Genomic DNA, 23,809 nt, shown 5'->3' on the forward strand with positions numbered 1-23,809 from the left:
AGCAACAGTATTCAAGGAGCACTGGGTTATCTTTTTTTTTTTTTTTTTTTTAAGCACTGTGTTATCTAAGGGGATTTACAAAACAAGTAAAATTCAGCAATCCTCAATGGAAAAAGTCATAATATTTGAAAATTAGGACTGTTTTGATGCTGATTTTTTTTTTTTTCACCAAAGTGGTACTGCAGTTAAATTGGAACAAATTCCAAACTCACACTTGCATCACCTCAGTTTAATAATCCAATAAATGACGAAAAAGACAATGAAAACAGCATCATCTAACAGAGCAGCTTTGTCTGGCTCCCTCTAGATAAAATCTTCAGTTTTCCCATAGTTTTACCTAGAAATCCAGTTGTAGAATCAAACTGTGAATCCATTTCAGCTAATAATTTATTTTGATGTTTAACCTCATGGCCTGTTTCAATGGAAAGAGATTTTATAGCAGTTACTTTGCTTCTGAGACTTTCAGTGAGTCTCTCATTTTCTTCTTCACAGACACTATAACCACTGTTAGCACAGCCATAGTTCCCATAGTTGCCAGGAGGTTCTCCTTCACCCAGGCCTGCACGCCTCATCCTGCCAGAGTAGGGAAGAAAAAAGCAGATGGAGGGGTGGGTAGGAAGGGGCCAGGGGACCCCGGACAGCGTCTTCAGTACTGGGGCCCAGAGAATCACCAGCTTCTTTCCCCAAAGTGCCACCACATCACTAGAGTCTCTAGTTTTACATTTTAATTCATTGTTTTGATTTGCATTATTTATTACATTTACACGATTAATTGTATTTCCCTTTTTAGTTTCAATTTTATATGTTTTTTTTTTAATGATGCATTACTGTAATATAAGTCAAATGACACAGGAGGATGTACAGTGAGAAGCAAGTCTTGTTCTCACCCTTATCTCCCAGGCCCTTGGTTCTGGAAATAGAATCTAGGGACATTTAAAGGAAAACCCGCTGGTACAGTACATGGGTGGCTCAGGCGGTTAAGCATTTGACTCTTGATTTTGGCTCAGGTCATGCTCTCAGGATTGTGAGAGGGAGCCCTGGGTCAGTCCATGCTGTTCATGGAGCCTGCTTAGTCTTCTCTGTCTCCCTCTACCCCTCCCGTTCTCTAAAAACAAAGAAAGAAAAACTTGCTAGTAATAATAGGTACTGTTTATCAAAATGTGTTGTGTGTTGGGCATATAGTGGGCACTCTCCACACACCATCCTCCCATTGTCCACAATGATCCTATAAACTTGGTATATCACAGGAGAGGAAACTGACCTTTGGACAGATAAAGTAACATGTGCAAGGTCACACAGAGAATAAAAGGCAGAGCCAGGGCCAACATTACACTTTTTCCAGTGTGCCGGCTGCCTGGCAATATCACAAATGACCACTGGTATGATGTTTTCCTATTTATAAAGTGTCACACAATGTGTAAGGCTCATGACTATCCTGTGGGGCAGGCAGGGAAGACATTATCGTTGTATCCAGCATATAGATAACGAAACTGAAGTTCCAGAAGGACCTGTGGTTCTAGGAACTGTGGCTTGGCCCTGTGCCAAGTGCCTTTTAAACCTTAATTCATTAAGCCATTAACGATGGCCCTTGGAATTTTTTTACTTTAGAGTCAAAGAAAGAGTCAGAGGTAAAGTGACCTGCCCAAGGTCACACCACAAATAATCTAGGAAAACCAGGAACGGGTCATCTGGTCTAACGTCCAAGTGATACTCTTCTAATGGTCAAGCACCATGGTTTGCAGAGATCAGGCTTTTTTTTTTTTTTTTTTAAGATTTTATTTATTTATTCATAAGAGACACACAGAGGCAGAGACACCGGCAGAGGGAGAAGCAGGCTCGCTGCGGGGAGCCCTATGCGGGGACTTGATCCCAGGACCCCGGGGTCACGACCTGAGCGGAAGGCACCCGATCAACCGCTGAGCCCCCCAGGCGCTATGGCTTGCGGAGATCAGAATCTCCCGCGGTGACACTCCACTAGCCCACTGATCCTGTCGTTGTCGCTAGGAGCGTGGTGTCATCACTCCCATTTTCCAGGTGGGGAGGCTGAGGCGGGGTTGCCCAGAGGCACGCGGCGGGCCAGCGGCACAGGCAGGAGGGCTGCAGGGCTCGCGGCTCCCTGGGGCCTGCCCCCCCCCCCACCCCCGGGAGCCAGGCCTTGAACCTGCCTCCGACGGGGCCGCGTCGGCCGGTAGTGACTTCGCAGCACCGCCTCTGTGCGCACCTGGCAGGAAGGACGCGCAGGGCGGGCCGGGCAGCCCCGAGCCCGGGAGGAATGACCTCTGGCTGTCCTTCAAGCCTCGACGTCAGTGCCCTCTACGTCCCTGCGGCCCACCCCCACCCCCAACTCTCCAGCTCCCGCGGCTCCCAAGCTCTTCTGGCCACGATTTTCCAGCCTTCTCAGCGCTGGGTCGGGACCGCCGACCTGGAGGAGCGGAATTCGCTGCGATTTGCATAACGTGCCCGATTGGCTCCTGCGGCCGCGGTGGGCGGGCCCCACCAGCCCACCTGCCGGGGTGGAGCGCAGGACCCGGGCGGCGCGGGAGGGCCACCTGGCCGCCTCCCGGGGCCCGACGCCCGCAGGGCCGCGGCGTGGACCGCCTACACTCCACGCAGCCGCTTCGCAAAGCGCGGCCTCCCGGAAACGTGCATCTGCGGGACCTTCGCAAAGCAGAGCGAGGTCGGTTACTCCTGGTGGACGTGCTGGGGGGGAAGTGAGGCGGGAAGAGCGGGAGCGGGAGGGAGGTTTCCAACCTGAAGCCTTTAAGCCCCAACTGTGGACCGTGGGAGTTTATTAAAACATAATTTTATTTTTATTTATTTATGTATTTTAAACATAATTTAAAAAATATGTGTATATATTATTTTGGGGGGACGCCCGCTGACTGAGTCGGTAGACCATGGGAGTCTTGATCTCCTGGTTGTAGTTCGAACCTCACACTGGGGGTAGAGACTACCTAAAAAAATAACTAAAAGAAGACCAAAATTATTATTATTATTATTTTTTAAAGATTTTATTTATTTATTCATGACTCGATCCCAGTACTCCGGGATTATGCCCTGAGCCAAAGGCAGACGCTCAACCGCTGAGCCACTCAGGTGTCCCAAGACCAAAATTATTTTTAAAATAAAATGAAAAATATGTATTATTTTAAATTTTATATTTAACTTAAAATTGTACATATGTATTTAAATTTTATGTTTTAGTAGGTTCTCATAGGGTGTACATATATAAATGTGTTCCACGTGTGTGCAGACATAGATATACAGGTGTAGATACAGATAAATGGATTGATCTTTTTTTTCTTTTAAAGATTTTATTTATTTACTCATGAGAGACACACAAAGAGAGAGAGGCAGAGACACAGGCAGAGGGAGAAGCAGGCTCCCTGTGGGGAAATCCTATGCAGGACAATCCCCCCCCCCCCCCCCCCCCCCCCCCCCCCCCCCCCCGTCAGGACCTGAGCCCAAGGCAGACAGACGCTCAACCACCAAACCACTCAGGTGCCCCTCCCCCCCTTTAAAAGTAGGCTCCACACTCAGCCTGGGCTTGATCTCACAACCCTGAGATCAAGAGTGGCATGCTTAACTGACTGAGCCACCCAGCTGCCCCTGGAGAGATCTTCGTAGGACACTGTAAGAGACTTGGGAATGCCAAACTTCTTAGCCTGGCATTCAAAGCCCTCTACAACTGCTCTAGCCTCTTCCCACCTGCCCATCAACTCTGAGAAGCCAAAGCTATAGCCCCATAGATTGGTCTCTGTGCCCAACCCACCTTTCTGTCCTCACTTTGCCTTCACACAGACACTCTCCTTACAGCTCCATCTTTGAAGATCTACCCAGCCTCTGGGATCACTCCACCCCCTCCCTTATCCAGAGTTGATCTCTGCCTCTTCTGTGCTTCCAGGCACTTGGTTTGTACTTGTCCAAGCACAATTGTCAAAATGTCCACCCACACAGCCCCCCACGGTCCCCCTTGTTTCATCATCCTACCACCCAGGCTTTGGCTCAGTGTCATTTATTGATTCAACAAACATTTATTAAGCCCCTGCTCTGCACCAGCAGCTAGTCTAGGTATTGGGGATAGACCAGGGAACCAACTCTCTGAATTCCTGCTCTCCTGACTTATGTTTTAGTGAAGACGAAGAGTTTAATGGATAAACCAACACACTCTATCATTGGGTAGGTGGTGACAATGCTTGGAAAAAAACTAAAACAGGAAACAGGGGCTACCGTAGACAGGGATACCGATCCTCATTTGGATTAGTGGTTTAGGGATGGTTGTGTGGAGGTGACATTTTAGGAGCAATCTGAATAAAGTAAGGAGGGCACCGTGCAGTAGCTGGAGTTTCAGACTGAGGAAGAGGAAGGAGGAATAGCTATGCATCCAGTCTGCCCAGCAAATGGATGTTGAATTAAATTGGACAATGGAGGAGTGCCTGGGTGACTCAGTCGGTGGAACGTGGGACTCTTGATTTGAGCCCCATGTTGGGTGTAGAGATTACTTACAAATAATAAAAAGTAAATAAATAAGATAAATCGGACAGTGGAGAGGGGAGAGAAGATGGTCACTGATCCAGGAGAGTGTGAGGACAGCTTCTTATATTTGCCAGAAGTGGTGAACCTGGCCTCTATCCAAATGACAGCTCTAATCAGTAGCACAACCTTTGAAAGCCATACCCAGTGAGTTTGGCTCTTCTAGAGAGGCACCATGGAATTGTGGGAAGGAGAACCGGCTTGGGGTTCAACCCTGGATTGGGCCCTCATCTGTGTTAAAGATCCTGTGTTAAACTTTTCACATACCTTATCTCACTTACCACTCAGGACAACATTTTGAGGTATGTCTGGTGGCTTATGGAGGTTCAATCACATGCCAAAAGCTACACTGTCAATAAAATTCCATTAATGTGCCATGAAGTCAACGTCATGACCAGCATTTTAAACAATGAAATAGATTAGAAGGTATCACAGTATTTTGGGGAAACCTGTTTCATTTATATGAGTATATTTGTACTATAAAATATGGTGGTTTGAGGGTAAAGAAACAAAAACTCTAAGAACGCTGTTTTGGACATGGCCATGGTAAAGCACCTGCTGCAGTATCCAGCACGTACTGCTCTGCGATGAGGGCTGTTACGGGAACATAACCAATTAGGCAGCAGACCTGAAATTGCTCAGTGACCCTGATTCCTCAGACCTCCTTACTGGACTGATAAACAGGACTACAGTTTTAATAGTTCTCCTCCTCCTCTTTCATCTTCTCCTCTTTCTTTTTCTTCTTCTGGTTCTAGAAGATCACATCTAGTCCTGATCTCTGGGCTACATGGACCTCAGGCCAGCCTCCAACCAACCATCTCCATCTCCAGGCTAAAACACGGTAAAAGTGAAAACCCTTGTCCAAACAAAATTCTGCACATAGATGTTCACAGCAGCTTTATCCATAATTGTCAAAACCTGGAAGCAGCCAAGATGTCTTTTAGCAGGTGAACGGATACACTGTGGTATATCCAGATAATGGACTATTATTTAGCACCAAAAAAAAAAAAAAAAAGTGTTACCAAGCCATGAAAAGACATGGAGAAACTTTCAGTGCATTTTACTAAGTGAAAGAAGCCGATCTGAAGAGGCTACATACATACTGTATGATTCCAACTATGTGACAACTAGAAAAGACTAAACTATGAAGACTAAAAAAACATCAGTGGTTGCAGGGGTAGGGGTGGGGATGGAAGAGGAAGGGCTGAATAGAGCACACAGGATTTTTAAGGAAATGGGAAGATTCTGTATGATACTATAATGATGGAATCATGTTATTATACTTTGTCCAAACCCCCAGAATGTGCAGCCCCAAGAGTGAGCGCTAATGTAAACCATGGACTCTGGGTGATGATGATGTGTCAGTGTAGGTTCATTCCGTGTTACAAGGGTTCTGGTCTGAGACACCTAGGTGGCTCAGCGGTTGAGCGACTGCCTTCGACTCCGGTCCTGGGATCAAGTCCCACGTGGGGCTCCCTGCATGAAGCTTGCTTCTCCCTCTGCCTGTGTCTCTGCCTCTCTCTCTCTCTCTCATGAATAAATAAATAAAATCTTAAAAAAAAAAAAAAAAGGGTTCTGGTCATCAGGTCAGTGTGTGTGTGTGTGTATTTGCGGGGGGGGGGGGTTCCCCACACATCAACAAGCAATGCTCCAGACACCAGCTGAGTGCCCTATAATTCAACTCAATTCTGATGCTTCTACCTGGAGACAAGGTTGGATTCCACAGGGATCCCTGGGTGGCGCAGCGGTTTGGCGCCTGCCTTTGGCCTAGGGCACGATCCTGGAGACCCGGGATCGAATCCCACATCAGGCTCCTGGTGCATGGAGCCTGCTTCTCCTTCTGCCTATGTCTCTGCCTCTCTCTCTCTCTCTCTCTCTCTGTGACTATCATAAATAAATAAAATTAAAAAAAAAAAAGAAAAAAAAAAAAAGGTTGGATTCCACAGGTGAAGGGCTCAATCCTACAGGACTATCCCTCCCCTCCACCCCTGCTTCAGATGCCAACCACAAGTTCAGGTTGTCACCTGTGCTTCTGACCCATGGGATCTAGATCAGAGGTTCGAGAGATACCCCCTCCCCGTCCTGGATTCCATTAATTTGCTAAAGCTGCTCGTAGACCTCAGGAAACCTGTTTGTTCACTAGATCATTGGTTTCTTATAAAAAGATATATAACTGGAGAACAGCCAGAGGGAAGAGACGCATAAGGGGTGCGAGGTGTGCCTACTGAAGGGTATGGAGCTTCCATATCACTCTCGGAATCACTCTGTGTTCACCAACCAGGAGTTCTTTGAACCCCATCCTCTTGGGTTTTTATGGAGGCTTCATTACAAAGGCACAGCTGATTAGGTCATCAGCCATCAGCTTCCCTGTTCAGCCTCCAGCATCCCTCCCCTCCCAGGCCCACCCTCGGGTGCTTTCCAAAAGTCACCATTAACATAACAAAAGGCGCTTTTGTGGCTGTCAACACTTAGGAGATTCCAAGGGTTTTAGGAGCTATGAGACTGGAACCTGACCAAGAGCAAATATGAGAAATATATTTTGTTACCTGAATGACCAAATATGTGCATTTTTATAAATAACATCACAACCACTCTGGCAGGAGGAGACTGTGCACGTGGGAAGGATTATATGGGAAATCTCCAATTTTTCTGTAAATCTAAAACTGCTCTAAAAAATAGTCTCTTATTTTGCAATGCAGTTGAAGCATTGCTCCGAAAGGGGCTCTGGAGCCAGATGGCCTGGATTTGGAAAAAAAAAAAAAAAGCCTGGCTTGGCCCCTTATTAGTTCTGTGGTGTCGGGCAAGTCACTTAACCTCTTTGTGCTTCCATGGCCTCATTTGTACTGTGGGGCATTGACAGAGATCTTACCTGTTGTGAGGATTTCGGGAGCGAGTATGTGCAGGGTTCTCAGAAAACACATCCTGGCACATCCTGTGTGCTAGCCCCCCTGAGAGAGGGGCTGTATGTAAGCAGGGGAGGAATCTCCAGCCCCCTGGAGACCAGCTAAATCAGACATTGGCATCTACGGGAGGGGCTACCTCTGTCCTCTGCACCCACACTACCTGAGGCTTGATACCTGTGCCCCATTTGCAAGGAGGCCCCAGCTGGGAGCCTGCACCTTACCTTGCCGCTACCTCCCTATCTTGCCCTACCTCCCTATCTTGCTTGACAGCATTTTGTGGTTTTGTCCCCATTTCCTTTGATCCAATGACTTCAGGGTGGAGGGGCTTCTAGAGGACCAGAGCTCTTGTAAGCTTTCCCGGGTCTTTGCCCCTCTGGCTAGTGCTTCAAATCTTTTATCTCCAGAATCTTGCAAGTCACTCTCTCCACATTGGCCAAGAGAACTGTGTACACATACAGCCCTCGCATTTTTAAAGCACTTTCCCACAAGTTATATCAGATGAACTCCACCAAACCACTCTGGTGAGAAGGGGCAGGGAAACAGGGAAACACCAAGGCCCCAGAGTGGTCAAGTGCCTGGCTTAAGATCCCATGGCCAGGGGACGCGTGGGTGGCTCAGCGGTTGAGCGTCTGCCTTCATCTCAGGGTGTGATCCCAGGGTCCTGGGATCAAGTCCCACATCGGGCTCCCCGCAGTGATCCTGCTTCTCCCTCTGCCTGTGTCTCTGCCTCTCTCTCTCTCTGTCTCTCATGAATAAATAAATAAAATTAAAAAAAAAAATCATACAGCAAGGAAGTGGCAGTTGGGAGCTCAGGCCAGCCCTCTTTCTAAATAACAATAAAACACTGTAACATCCATGTGTGTGGCACCCAGTTTGTGCCAGGTTTTCACCTGCCTCGTCTCATTGAATTCTCATGAGTGCTTCTCAGATTTTACCTTCATATGAATCCCCTGGGCCTGATGTTAAGGTGTAGATTCTGATTTCAGGGGTCAAGCCCGGGGCCCCAAGAGTCTGCCTTTCTAGCCAGCTCCCCGGGGACGCTAAGGCCACTGGGCTCAGTAGACAACCCAAAGTGTAGATAGCCAGGAACCCTTCAGTGTTTTTAACTGTGAAGTTGAAAGCATCCCCTTTGGTTTTTCAAAGGAGCAACATTTGGAGGCCCCAGGCAGTTAAGAGGATGCTCAGGACCACCCAGCTAGTAGATGGTAGGGCAGAGATTCAAACTCAGATGTCTGGGTGTCAGATCCCACATGCTTGTCTTTCTGTTCCGGCCGACTTAGCATGGGGTGTCCAAGCTGCATTTACCCCGAATGGCTGAAATCCTGTGATGTCAGCCTGATTCCATCGCCACCCAGCTGGGCTGGACTGCCAAGATGCCTTCCCCATGTTGGGATGGAAGTGGCACCACGTGGCCTGATCTCTCAGCAAGGGATGCATTAGGACCATAAAGTCCTTTGCCGCACAGAAGTAAAATGAGGCCAAATGTCAAAAATGCACCCTTGCAGGGAAGAGAGGCTGACGGACACTCCCACAAGTCAAACATGCCAAAGTTAGCTTCAGGGGGTACAGGCTGGGTGCTCAGAGGAGGCCATGCCCCGTCACAGCATGGGCGTGGGGTGAGCACACCGGCTGGCGGTTCTCACCTTCAGATACCTGGGAAAGGCAAAGGTCACTTCATTTTTATTTATTTGTATTCTTTTTATAACAGCTTTATTGAGATATAATTCACATACCATAAAATTCACCCTTTTAAAGTGTACGGTTCCGTGGTTTTTAGTATAGTCGCAGAGCTGTGCAACCATCACCACTATCAAATTCCAGGACATTTTCGTCATCCCCAAAAGAAACCCCATACCCATTAGCAGTCACTCCCTGTTCCCTCCTCCGCTCAGCCCCTGGCAACCACTCATCTACTTTCTGACTCTGTAGATTTGCTTATTCTGGACATTTCATATAAATGGGATTGTACAATACGTGGTCCTCTGTGACTAGTGTCCTTCACATAAAGGAAGGAAGGGTTCCTTCATGTTGTAACATGTGTCCGAATTTCATTCCTTTTTACTGTCAAATAACTTCCCATTGTATGGAAAGGCCACATTTTGCTTATCCATTCATCAGTTCATGGACATTTGAGTTGTTTCCCCTTTTTGGGCGGGCTATTATGAATAATGCTGCTGTGACAAGTGATTGTATGGACATACGTTTCCATTTCTTCTAGGTAGAATCCTAGAAGTGGAATTTCTAGATCAGATGGTAACTGTTTAGTAGAATCAGGAGCTAGGCCACTCTGTTTTGCAAAGTGGCTGTACCTTCTCACAATCCCACCAGCAATGTATGAGGGTTCTGCTGATTTCTCCATGATTTGAATTTATTCACCTACTTTTAAAGCTGCTCAGTGGAAACTGAGACTTCCATCTGAGCAACACCAAGTGGAATAAATGTTCAGTGACTGTGGTGTACTGCCCCTGGAAACAGGCAGTCTGGCCTTGAGCTCCAGTCCTCCTGTGTGTTTTGGTAGTCACTTAACCCCTCTGAGCTGGTCTCTCTCTCGATACCTAAAGTACAATCTCCATCTCGTAGCAGAGATCACAGATGAGTAAAATTTCAGAAGCTTTGGGTAACCTTGTCTTCATTAAAAAAAAAAAAAATCGTCCATTCCCGGGGTGCCTGGGCCCTGGGATCCAGCTCCATCTCAGACTCCAACTCAGCAAGGCATCTTCTTCTCTCCTACTCCCTCTGCCTCTGCACTGCTCTCCCCTCCCCCATGTTCCAGTGCTCACTCTTTCTCTCTTTCAAATAAATACATAAATCTCTAAATAAACAAAATAAACCGTCCACTCCCAAAATCTGATTCTAAATTCCCACTTGCCCTTTGAGGGGACCTGCTGGTGGTGAAAAATAGATGAGAGATAAATAGGCCTAGGTTTGTTTGTTTGTTTGTTTTTAAAGATTTATTTATTTGGGCACCTGGGTGGCTCAGTGGTTGAGTGTCTGCCTTCAGCTCAGGTAATGATCCCGGGGTCCTGGGATCGAGTCCCACATCGGGATCCCCACAGGGAGCCTGCTTCTCCCTCTGCCTATGTCTCTGCCTCTCTCTCTGTGTCTCTCATGAATAAATAAATAAAATCTTTAAAAAAATAAGTAAATAACAACTTATAAAGAGGGAGAGTGAGAATCTTAAGCAGACTCCCTGCTGTGTGCGGAGCTGAGCCCAACTTGGGGACCTTGAGATCATGACCTGAGCTGATATCAAGAATTGGATGCTTACCCCTAGGCTCCCTAAATAGGTCTAGATTTAAATCCCAGGTCTGTCTCTTGCTGTCTGTGATCTCGGGCCTGTCAACTTTGCCTTTTCTGTGAAAAGATTAGATACCACATTAGAGGGTTGCTTGTCAGGATAAAATGTCTTGTGGTAAGCACGCAATAGATTGGAGGCACTATTATTATTACTTTTTTTTTTTTAAAGTAATCTCTACACCCCACATAGAGCTCAAACTCCTGAGCCCAAGATCAAGAGTCTCATGCTCTGCTGACTGAGCCAGCCAGGTGCCCCTTGTAGGCACTGATATTAAAACATGGGAAGATGCATCCATCCATCCCACCAATACTGGCCCGGTTCCTACTAAGTGCCACTTTCTGTGTTACAGAAATGATGAGGACTCTTCATGTCTGGAGCTCCCAGGTTTGGGGGTAGCAGACGTGAAACACATCACACCCTAGTGTGCTAAGTGCTGCTAAGGCCCTCCTGGCCGGGGAGGATGGGGTGTGGCAAGCAGAAGGAAGGGGCCATGGAGAGGTCTGGGTGACACTGGGGCAGGTATGACAGGTCCCTCTCAGGCAGGGTGGACTGAGATCCAGGACTCCTGGAGCACCATCTCCTCTGGAGCACCGTCTCTTCTGGCTGTGTCCTCACCATCCACACCCAGGATGGAGAAATGGCCTGTTTGCTCTGAGGCTAGGGAGAGGGTGGACCTTTGGCTTCTAAACCCAGATGAAATAAAGGCTTAAAACCGTTGAGCACACACCCCAACTTCCGTGTGCCCAAGGCCTGGTGGCCATAGGACACTGTGGACACCAGGAACAATGGGTTATTGAGGGAAGAAGAGCCACATGCTATAGTCTGGATTGTGGAGGGAGACAGCAGGGCACACAGAAGGACTTCGAGTCATGACTGCTGGTGAATAGACTGTGGTCTCTGGCAAAGTCACAAGTGCTCCCTCTAGCCTCACTGTACTCATCTGCAAAATGGGGATGAGTACCGCCCTCCTCCAACATGTCAAGAGGCAATGAGATGGGATGAAAATGTTGCTGCACAAGCTAAATGCTGTGTACCTGTGTGAAGGACACACAGGGGGGCGGGGGGACAGAGTGTGGGGTGTCACTCACCAACAGGAAAGAATAAGGGCCTGATGTGGACTACAGCAGGCATGACCCTTGAAGACTCATGGCAAGTGAGAGAGGCCAGACACAAAAGACCACAGACTGCATGATTCTATTCATGTGAAATGTGCAGAATAGGCAAAGATAGACAGACAGACAATAGATGAGTGGTTGCCTAAGGCTGAGGGGGAAGGTAGTGGGGAAATGGGGGCTGGCTGCTAATGGATATGGGTTCTTTTTCTTTTCTGAGTGATCAAAATGTTCTGGAATTAAACAGTGGTGATGGTTGCATAACCCTGTGAACATACTGAAAAAAACCACTGAACTAACTGTATACTTTGAGTAAAATGTATGGTATGTGAGTTATATCTCAATAAAGCTGTCAAAAAACCCCAAAGAACCCCCAAACCCAGAAGCGTGGTTATTTATTCTCCAGCACCCATCTGTGAGAAAATACCATACACAAATGGATAATTTGTTTCCCAGCTTTTGTGTGCTGCTTTCACATATATTCTTATTTTAATCTTATTAGCTTATTTATTTGTTCATTTAATAAATGTTAAATAAATGTTAAATAATAAATGTTCACAAACATTTAACCACACCAGGTCCTGGGGATAGAAGCACAAACAAAGCACTGATCTGCCCTTCAGAAGCTCCTGGCCTCCTTGTCCGGAGGCAGGCAAGCTGAGGGCATGAGGGTCCCATGGCCGAAGCAAGCGCAGGGTGCGGTGGGAGCTCGGGGGAGGCCATCTGCCCCATGGGGCGGGTCTGAGGGGGCTCCTGAGGGACTCATCACACTCAAAGAAAGACTCAAGAGAAAGGGGGATGTGTAGACCTTCGAGTGAGGACCTGGAGCCCCCTAGGCTGGTGGAGCCTAGACTGAAGATATAAATCGTAGGGGGGCGCCTGGGTGGCTCAGTGCAAGTGTTTGCCTTCGGCTCAGGTCACAATGATGTGAACCAACCGGGGGGGGGGGGGGGGGGGCGGGCTTTTGACCATGCAGTTTGGGTTCTAGTGGGTCTGGGCTGGGTACTGAGACTCTGCATTTAAGAAGCTCCCAGGTGAGGATGCTGCTGCCATGCGTCTGGCGCCAGACCCCCGCTTTCTGTAGCAGGCCCCTGCCACTCCCGACACCCCCTGCTCCTTGGCTGTTCTCACCTCGACACTGGGCCGCTCAGGGTCCCACACAGTCTGTGTCTTCTCCCCACTGGGCCTTGTGCCCAGTTTTTCTGCCTGTGCTGAACACCTCCCCTGTCCCCCAGAATCCACCCTTTGCCCCCTCCACCTGGCACCCTACAGTGTGGTGGCTCGGCCACAACTACTGGGCCATCCTGTCAGCCCTTGTTGACCTCAGGTTGTCAGCCACCACCCCTGCCACCCCTGCCACGGGGCCTGGCAGGGGCCTGGCAAATAATAAGCCCTCAGGGAATATCTCCTAGTGGAGATAAGCTAGGAAGACAGGCAATCATCATCATAATAGCACCCCTCTGGCACTCACCCTGCACGGTGCTGTGGGTGCTTGACACAGATCCTCTTTATTCTCGCACACAGCCCAGCTTAGCAAGGACTATCATCTATCATCTTCATTTTACAAATGAGGACACTGAGGCACAGACAGGTTCAGTAAGTGGCAGAGCCTGGATTCTTTTTCTTTCTTTTCTTTCTTTTTTTTTTTTTTTTTTTAGGATTTTATTTATTCATTCATGAGAGACACAGAGAGAGAGAGAGGCAGAGACACAGGCAGAGGGAGAAGCAGGCTCCCTGTGGGGAGCCCGATGTGGGACTCTATCTCAGGACCCCGGGATCACGCCCTGAGCCCAAGGCAGATGCTCAACCACTGAGCCACCCAGGGGCCCCAGACCATGGATTCTGACCCTGATGGGACAAGACAGACACGGGACAGAAAGGAAGAGGCGCCCTCAGAGAGATGCAAACATGCCGTAGGTTTGTGGAGGGAGAAGTCACCTCCCCCTAGGGACCTGGGGTCCTGAAGGTGGGAGGGGGCCCCGGGGCCAGAGTTGGCAGAAAAGGAATGAGAATAGCAGCGTGGCAGTGGCTGGTTCAGAGTGCAGGGAACGGCCGCGGCTCGGGGTAGAGGACCCTGCAGAGGACCAGGGAGAGACAGGGCTCACCGGGAGGTGGGAGGACACACGGGGCCCAGGCCACCAGGCTAGCGGTTTGGGCATCACACAGAAAGCACTAGGAAGGTTCTTGAAGGCTGGAGAAGCAGCAGGATGCCTTCTTGGGTCTTTGAAGGCCAGGGCAGTCAGCCAGGTGAGAGGTTTGGGATTTTCGTGCAGCCAGAACATCTGGGTTCAAACCCCAGCCTTGCCACCTATTGGCCCAAAGACTTCGATCAAATTCCTTAACATTCTGTGCTCTGGTTTTCTCCTCTGTAAAATGAGGAGGAAAAAAAAAAACAAAACAATTGGGTTGTTGAGAGTAATGAACAAATAATAATTACAATGTTATTAGCATCTGAGAGATCCACTGTAGTCTTAAGCAAATTATTTGACTCCTCTGTGCTTCAGTTTTCTCATCTGGGAAACGGGAGAGAATAATAGTACCCACATCAAAGGACTGAGATGAGGATGTAATAAGCCAATCTCTGTGCCAAGTGCTTCTGTGTCCACTGTGCCCGCACACAAGAGCTCAGTGAGGCTGGGCTGAGCTGATGCTTATAGCTGTATTTCACAACAATCAAGTCAGGATGTGGAAAATATGGGGGAGGGGGAGAGGGAGGAGACAGGTGATGGTAAGGTCATTGTCTAGAGGGGAGGAAGGAAGGGCAAGTGACAGAAGGCAGTGAGAGAGTCCAGGGAGAAGGAAAGGAAGCCTGGGAAAGATGGTCTTGGGATGCCTGCAGGCTTCTAGGGAAGAGGGAGGACAGGGGAGGCCTCTGGTTTTGGGCCTGGTTGGCATGGAGAGGCTGGAAATGTGAGCAGAGCTGGAAGCCAGGCGCACAGACAGGTTTGGCAAGAACCAGGATGGTGGGAGTTCATCATTAGACACTGAACAAGAGGGAAGCACCTGGGTAAGAGAACTATAGGTAATCTAGAAATTTTTCTGTGTTTTTAAAAATATTTTATAACTTAAAAATGAGTTTGTTTTATTTTATATGTAGATGTTAATGTGTAGCATAAGTTTTCTAATTTTTTAAAATATTTTATTTATTTATTCATGAGAGACACAAGCAGAGGGAGAAGCAGGCTCCCTGCAGGGAGCCCGAGGTGGAACTGGATCCCAGGACCCCGGGATCACAATCTGAGCTGAAGGCAGCAGCTCAACCATTGAGCCACCCAGGCTCATGCCCTGTTTCTATATTTAAATTTGATTTATAAATAGATAATACATTCAAATGAGTCTAAACGTAAGAGATATAAAAGGGTTTTTCAATGAAAAATCGTCCACCCCAATTTCCTAGCCACCCAATTCAAAGAAAACCCCCCACTTCTTATATATCCATCCCAAGGTATTTTGTCTGTCTAGGATGTATTGTTCTAGTATTAAAAAATAATGTTGGTTAAGATAAAAAGATTGAAAAACACATGCAACAAAAACGTAGGCAAATTAGGGGATCCCTGGGTGGCTCAGCGGCTCAGCGGCTCAGCGCCTGCCTTCAGCCCAGGGCTGATTCCGGGGTCCTTGGATGGAGTCCCAGGTCGGGCTCCTTGCAGGGAGCCTGCTTCTCCCTCTGCCTGTGTCGCTGCCTCTCCCTCTCTGTGTCTCTCATGAATAAATAAATAAAATCTTTAAAATAAATAGGCAGATTAAACTTGATGAAAGTCAAAACTCTTTGTGCATCAGAATCTACTATCAATAGAGTAAAAAGGCAACCCACAGCCTGAGAGAAAATACTTACAAATCTTACAATTTTTTAATAAAGTATTTTACTTATGGGGCACCTGGGTGGCTCAGTTGGTGAAGCATCTGCCTTTGGCTCAGGTCATAATCCCAGAGTCCTGAGATTGAGCCTTGCATCAGGCTCCTTGCTCAGTGGGGAGTCTACTTCTCCCTCTGTCCCTCACCTCGCTTATACTCTCTCTTTTTCTCTCTCTCTCATTTGAGAGAGAGAGAGAGAGAACACAAGCAGAGAGAGTGGCAGGCAGAGAGAGAGGGAGCCCAACATGGGGCTGGATCCCAGGATCCCAGGGATCATGAACTGAGCTGAAGGCAGATGCTCCAGCCACTGAGCCACCAAGGTGTCCCAAATCATGTATCTGATATAGGATTAATATCTAGAACTTGTAGACAACTGTTAACACCAAAATGAGCTAAGGATGTGAGTAGATGTTTCTCCAAACAAGACATACAAATGGCCAATAAGCCCATGAAATGATGCTCAACATCACACATCTTTAGGGAGATGCCAGTCCAAACGATGAGGTACCACTTCACATCGATTAGGATGGCTACAGTCAAAAAAGCCCCAGAAAAAAAAAAAAAGCCCCAGAAAAATCTCACCTATTTTCCTGTTGTACATATCTCCTTTGTTGAAAATATATCTTTTCATTATGGAAAAAGATACCAGGAAATAGCAATTGTTGGGAGGATGTGGAGAGCCTGAAGTCCTTGTGCACCGCTGGGAAGGTAAAGTGGTACAGCCACTGTGGAAAACACTGTGGTGAATACCGCCCCCCCCAAAAAAAAAGTAGAGTGACCATGTGATCAAGCAATTCTATTTCTTTTTTTTTTTTAAGCAATTCTATTTCTGAGTACATACCCCAAAGAATTCAAAATGGAAGAGCTAAAAAAAAAAAAAAAAAAAAAAAGGAAAAGCTATTTCTACTGCCTTTTTTTTTTTTTTTAAGATTTTATTTATTTATTCATGAGAGACACACGGAGAGAGGCAGAGACACAGGCAGAGGGAGAAGCAGGCTCCATGCAGGGAGCCCGATGTGGGACTCGATCCCAGGACCCCAGGATCATGACCTGAGCCAAAGGCAGATGCTCAACCACTGAGCCACCCAGGTGCCCCAATAAAAACAAATTAAAAAATAGACCCAATGTCAGGATAAGGCTGGGGTTGGAAGTATGGATGTGGAAGTCATTCCCACAGAGATGATATGTGAAAGTAGGGGGGTTGGTTAGGAGTCCCGGGACAGAGGGCACAGATGGAGAGGGGGGAGAGGAGGAGAGCTGATGTTCCACAGACTGGGGGCTACTCCCCACCTCTACCGCTTAGTAGGTGCGTGAATTTCCCAAGCCAACCAACTGGCCTGAGCCTCTGCTTCCTTATCTGTAAAATGGGGACGATGTTTGTATCTACCCTCACAGTGATTATGAGGATTAACTGAGCTAAGTCTTAAATAAAGCATTTAGCAGAGTGCCCGGAACATGGTAAAAGAATAAATGTGAAAAAAAAAAAAAAAAAAAAAAAAGAATAAATGTGAGCCTCTGGTGGAGCCATTATTGAAACCACTGATCAAAGGGCACCTAGGTGGTTCTATCCGTTAAGCATCTGACTCTTGATCTCAGCTCAGGTCTTGATCTCAGGGTCATGAGTTCAAGCCCCATGTTGGGTGTAGGAATTAATTAAGTAAATAAATAATTCTTAAAAAAATTATTATTAAAAAAACACAAAAACCCCCCCACTGAATAACAGGTATTACACAGGTACCAGCTAGCTGGATGAAACACCTTCTTTAATAAACAGACCCAGCCCAAACCTTGTGCCTTCAAGCTGAGTGTCCACCCTGGCTGTGGGGTAGAGGCTCCAGCCCTTGTGGAAGGAAGAACAAGGAAGGTGATGGGTCCCTCTGGGAAGTTTCTAGAAAGTCTCTGTTGGTGGGAGGGGATGTTGATTAGTTTCAAATACTGTCTAGGAAGGTGAGACCTGGGTGAGACATGCAGCTTTCGCTGATCTCTGAGGAGTTTAGAGAGAGGAGGGGCTGAAGGTGAGTGAGAGCAAGGTGAGAGATCTGAGGGCCTGATGCAGACCACTCATGCTCTGGAGAAATCGGTGTTGAGAGGGAGGGGGAACGTGGAATGTATCCACCACTGGAGCACCAGACAGTATTTCACTGCCCTGTGAATTGTCTGGGCTGTGTTCATCCCTCCCTCCCCCAGCCCCTGGCAACCATGGATCTGTTTATTATCTTGACAGTTTTGTCTTTTTCAGAATGTCATATAGTTGGAATCCCACAGAAGGTAGCCTTTTCAGACTGGCTTCTTTCAATTAGTGATATGCATTTAAGTTTCCTCCATGTCTGTTCATGACTCAATAGCTTATTTCTTTTTAGTGATGAGTAATATTCCATTGTCTGGGTGTACCATTTGTCCATTCACCTACATCTTGGTTATTTTCAGGTTTTGGCAATTATGAATAAGACTGCGGTAAACATCTTTTTCTCTACTGGATCTTATGGTAAGAGTATGCTTAGTTTTTTATTGTTGTTGTTGTTGTTTTAATATTTATTTATTTATTTATTTATTTATTTATTTATTTGAGAGAGAGAGCATGCAAGAGAGGGAGAGGGAGATACAGATTCCCTACTGAGCAGGGAGGCCACTGCGGGGCTTGATTCGACCCTGGGACCATGACCTGAGCTGAAGGCAGATGCTTACCAGAGCCTCCAGGCTCCCCAAGAGTATGTTTAGTTGTGTAAGAAATTGCCAAAAACTGCGTTCCAAAGCAGCTTTGCATTCCTTCCAGCAATCAATGAGGGTTCCTATTGTTCCACATCTTTGCCAGCATTTGGTGTTTTGAGTGTTCTAGAATTTGGCCATTCTAATAGGTATGTAGTAAGAATTCATTTTAATTGGCATTGCCCTGATGACATGATGGCACTTTTCATATGTCTTTTTTGCCATCTGTGTTTCTTTTTTGGTGAGGTGTCTGTTAAGTTCTTTGGCCCATTTTTTAATCATGTCATCCTCTTATTATTGAGTTTTAAGAATTCTTTGTATATTTTAGGTAACAGTCCATTTTCTGGTTTGCTTTTAAGACAGAGGAATCCAAAGTATGCTTGTAGGTGGGTGAGCTGCCAAGATGTTGAGGAGAAAAATAATTAGCAGGAACACAAAACCATATATAGAGTATAATTCAAATTGTAATTCTTTACGTTATTTGTAACTTTTAATTTTATGTAATTAAAAAACTTACAGAGGGGCACCTGGGTGGCTCAGTCAATTAAGTGTCTGACTCTTGATCTCAGCTCAGGTCTTCATCTCAGGGTTGTGAGTTCAAGCGCCCATATTAGGCTCCCTGTTCAGGGAGAGAATCTGTTTTCTGTCTTAAAAAAAAAAAAAAAGAAAAGATAAGGACAGCCCCGGTAGCTCAGCAGTTTAGCTCTGCCTTTGGCCCAGGGTGTGATCCTGGAGACCCGGGATCGAGTCCCATGTCGGGCTCCCTGCATAGAGCCTGCTTCTCCTTCTGCCTGTGTCTCTGCCTCTCTCTCTCTCTCTGTCTCTCATGAATAAATAAATAAAATCTTAAAAAAAAAAGAATGAAATATAGAAAATCACAAGAGTAGTACAAAGGACTCTCATACTGTATCCATCTTTACCGATTATTTATATTTTGCTCCAATTTTATTTTATTGTTTTCCTTTTTATTGAAATATAATTTATAGTAAGCCTAGCACAAAACTCTTAAGTGTACAAATCAATAAATTTTACAGGTGTAAACCCAAAATAATCACCAACCAGATCAAGATATAGAACATTCCGATACTCCATAAGGCTCTGTGGGCCCCTTCCATTCACAAACTGCAGCAGGAACCTCATTCTGGTTTCTGTCACTAGAGATTGATTTTGCCTATTTTAGAACTTCACATAAATGGACTCACACGGTAGCTTTTATTATTTTATTTTATTTTTAAAATATTTTATTTATTTATTTATTTATTTATTTATTCATTCATTCATTCATTCATGAGAGACACACAGAGAGAGAGAGGCAGAGACACAGGCAGCAGGCTCCATGCAGGGAGCCTGATGCGGGACTCGATTCCAGGATTCCAGGATCTCTGAGCCACCCAGGGGTCCCCTAGCTTTTATTTTCTTATCTAAACTCTTACTCAACAGTATGTCTGTGAGATTCATTCATTAAAAACAACAAAACAACAGCATGATTGAGATATGTCACATATCGGGGCACCTGGGTGGCTTAGTGGTTGAGCGTCTGCCTTCGATTCAGGGCATGATCCCGGGGTCCTGGGATCAAGTCCCACATCAGGCTCCCTGCAGGGAGCCTGCTTCTCCCTTTGCCTGTGTCTCTGCCTCTCTCTGTGTCTCTCATGAACAAATAAATGTAGTCTTTTTTTTTTTTTTTTAAAGAGTGGGTGGTGGGGAGAAGGAGCCTGGCTGGGTCAGCTGGTAGAAGCTATGACTCTTGATCTCAGTGTTGTGAGTTCAAATTCCACATCAGGCATGGAGCTTAAAAATAAATACATACACACATAAATACATAAAGTATAAAATTCAGGGGGCACCTGGGTGGCTCAGTCTGTTAAGCACCCGACTCTTGGTTTCAGCTCAGGTCATGACCTCAGGGTCTGGGGATCAAGCCCTGTGTTGGGCTCTGCCCTCAGTACAGAGTCTGCAGGAGCTTCTCTCCTTCTCCCTCTGCTCCTCCCCTGCTCACACTCTCTCTTTCTGTCTAAAATCAAAACAAAACAAAACAAAACAAAACGACAACAGGAAAACCCACCAAAAAACCCCAGCTCTTTGAGGTATGCAATTCAGTAGGCTTTTAGCATTGTCACAGAGTGTGCAACCATCACCACAATCCAATTTCAGAACATTTTCATTGCCTCAAAAAAACAAAGAAACAAAAAAGTACTCTGAAAAACCCAACCCTCCTAGCCATTAGCAGTAACTTCTCATTTCTTCCTTTCCCCAGCCTTTGGCAACCACTAATCTGTTTTCCATCTCTATAGATTTGCCTGTTCTGGACGTTTCATATACATGAAGTTATACAATATGTGCTCTTTTGTGACGGGCTACTTTCACTTAGCATATTTTTAAGGCTCATCCATGTTGTAGCAGGCAATATTCCGTTATATGAAGATGCTACATTTAGTTCTTTCCTTCATCAGTTCATGGACATTGGGATTTTTTTTACATGTTAACCCTATTTTGTTCTTTCCTTCCCTGTGTTAGTGCATTGAATGAACAGAATCCATATATTCTTCTTACCATTGATATACTTTTCTCCCCCTAGTTTTTGGCTATTTTAAGCTGCTATGAACTTTTTTTAAAGATTTTATTTATTTATTCATGACAGTCACAGACAGAGAGGCAGAGACACAGGCAGAGGGAGAAGCAGGCCCCATGCAGGAAGCCCGATGTGAGACTCGATCCCAGAACTCTGGGATCAAGCCCTGAGTCAAAGGCAGACGCTCAACCGCTGAGCCACCTGGGAGGCCCCGAATATTTTTTTAAAAATTTTATTGGGGATCCCTGGCTGACTTAGCGGTTTGGCATCTGCCTTTGGCCCAGGGCATGATCCTGGAGTCCCAGGATCAAGTCCCACGTTGGGCTTCCTGCATGGAGCCTGCGTCTCCCTCGGCCTGTCTCTGCCTCTGTGTGTGTGTGTCTTTCATGAATAAATGAATAAAATCTTTAAAAAGTAATAAAAAGGGGATCCCTGGGTGGCGCAGCGGTTTGGCGCCTGCCTTTGGCCCAGGGCGCGATCCTGGAGACCCGGGATCGAATCCCACATCAGGCTCCCGGTGCATGGAGCCTGCTTCTCCCTCCGCCTGTGTCTCTGCCTCTCTCTCTCTCTCTCTCTCTGTGACTATCATAAATAAATAAAAAATAAAAAAAAAGTAATAAAAATAATAAAAAATATGTTATTTATTTATTTGACAGGAGAGAACACAAGCAGGAGGTGGAGCAGAGGAAGAAGTAGACTCTCCACTGAGCAGGAAGCCTGACACAGGGCTTTATCCCAGGACCCTGGGATCATGATCTCAGCTGAAGGCAGACTCTTAACCGAATGAGCCACCCAGGCACCCCAAAAGTTCTTAATTTTAACTAAGGTCAATTTAACATTCTTTTCTTATTGTTTATACTTTTTATCTTAAGAAATTTTTGCCTATTTCAAGGTCATGGAGAAATTCTCCTATGCCTTCTTCTAGAATTTTTGTTATCTGCTTTTTTTTTTTTAAAGATTTTATTTATTTACTCATGAGACACAGAGAGAGAGAGAGAGAGAGGCAGAGACACAGACAGAGGGAGAAGCAGGCTCCATGCAGGGAGCCCGAGACGAGACTTGATTCTGGGACTCCAGGATGAAGCCCTGGGCTGAAGGCAGGTGCCAAACTGCTGAGCCCCCCAGGGATCCCCATGCTATCTGCTTTTTATATTCAGGACTGTGATGTATCCTGAACTATTTCCATAAATGGTGTGAGGGTAGGGGTCAAGATTCACGGTTCCACATGTAGATATGCAATTGACCCAGCACCATTTATTAAAAGACCATCTTCTCTTCAGTTATTTGCAGTGGCACCTTGGTAATATATCAAGTGACCATGTGTATATGTGGACCTCTCAATTTTATGAAAATATGTATGTGTGTTTATACAGATTTGAAGGAAGCCAGCCACAAGGTTTGTTAATAGTTGCAATAATGTAGTAAGTTTGTGGGTGATTCAAATTTTCTCTCTTTTTAATATTTTCTATACTAATCATAATGTTATTTTAGTTCTTAGACAAAATAGATGAAATGTTTTCCTAAAATTTATCAAGGATATCGGTTCTTGGGAGATAGAGGAGGAGTTACCAGGCTGGATTGCCAGTGGGAGGATTTCCTGAGTTGAGGAAGCATCTAGGCTAGTGGATAGGGAGGAGAGAATTCAGGACCTGGCCATTAGAGGCCTTCCATCTTCTTAGAGACCTCAGTTCCCTGGAGAAGGTGGTGCCAGGAGGCTGGAGGAGATATGAGGAAAATGGAAATGAGCGTTATCAATAATGCTCTACCCATAAGTGCATACTACTTAGCAATTGACTTATTTTGTTTTTGTTTTAGAGAGGAAGGGTGGGAGGGGCAGAGAGAGAGAGAGGAAGAGAATTTTAATCAGGCTCCACACCTAGTACAGAGCCTGATGCTGGGCTCGACCTCATAACCTTGAGATCATAACCTGAGCCAAAATCAAGAGTCAGATGTTTAACCCACTGAGCCACCCAGGTGGCCCTACTTAACAGTTTAGAAAACAACTTGAGGTCTGGGTCTCCTGTGGTCTTCACAACAGTTCTTGGGGCTAAAGAATATTCCGTGATTATATCCATTTTACAGATAAGGAAACAGATGCTGAATCCTCCTCAGGTATTCACTAAATAGTCATTTTATGCCAGGCTGTTTAGCTCCAGGTCCACAGAGACAAAGAAGGCACAGCCCTATGTGTTCTCAGGCAGCTTCCAGCCTGGGCAGAGGAAACAGTCAGTGGATGGAGGATTAAAATCTAGTGTGCAAAAGAGATAAGGGAAAGATGATGTGATTATACAAAGGATAGGCACCTAACTGGCCTGCAGGGTCAGGGAAGACATTTTAGAAGAGGTGACATCTAAGCGAGTCATTTTCTTCTACTTTTGATAAATTATGCAAGTGATACATGTGTTAGAAACACAGATAAGCAGAAGAAAAAAATTAGTCACAATCCTTCTACCAAGACATAAATCTTATTTACACTTTAATACAATGCCTTTTAAACTTCATTTTCTGCCTCTATATAGGCATGCATGCACACACACCAGAGAGATATACAAACACTGCACAAAAATAAATGAAATTCTGCTATAATAGCATTTTACAATTTGCTTTTCCTTGCTTAGTATATTGTAAAGATTTTTAAAAATTTATTCATGAGAGACACACAGAGAGAGAGAGGCAGAGACACAGGCAGAGGGAGAAGCAGGCTCCCACTGGGAAGCCTGATGTGGGACTCGATCCCAGGATCCCGGGATCATGCCCTGGGCTGAAGGCAGATGTTCGACCACTGAGCCACTCAGGCATCCCTACTTGGTATATTTTAGAACAGTAAATA

General features: G+C 46.0%; 2 protein-coding genes across 2 annotated transcripts; one reads left to right on the top strand and one right to left on the bottom strand.

Annotated features, from left to right (window-relative positions):
- Nucleotides 1–275: 275 nt before the first annotated feature.
- LOC121492220 (BET1 homolog) lies at nt 276–628 on the bottom strand. The gene has a single exon (XM_041757586.1). The coding sequence runs from the start codon at nt 570–572 to the stop codon at nt 276–278; it is 297 nt and encodes a 98-aa protein (XP_041613520.1). The 5' UTR covers nt 573–628.
- A 785-nt stretch (nt 629–1,413) lies between these two features.
- LOC121491729 (basic proline-rich protein-like) lies at nt 1,414–6,055 on the top strand. Its single transcript, XM_041756928.1, has 3 exons — nt 1,414–1,437; nt 2,005–2,677; nt 5,289–6,055. The coding sequence occupies exons 1-3, from the start codon at nt 1,414–1,416 to the stop codon at nt 5,300–5,302; spliced, it is 711 nt and encodes a 236-aa protein (XP_041612862.1). The 3' UTR covers nt 5,303–6,055.
- Nucleotides 6,056–23,809: the final 17,754 nt, after the last annotated feature.

This window comes from Vulpes lagopus, chromosome 5 (genome assembly GCF_018345385.1).
Source record: "Vulpes lagopus strain Blue_001 chromosome 5, ASM1834538v1, whole genome shotgun sequence".
NCBI classification, from domain to species: Eukaryota; Metazoa; Chordata; class Mammalia; order Carnivora; family Canidae; genus Vulpes; species Vulpes lagopus.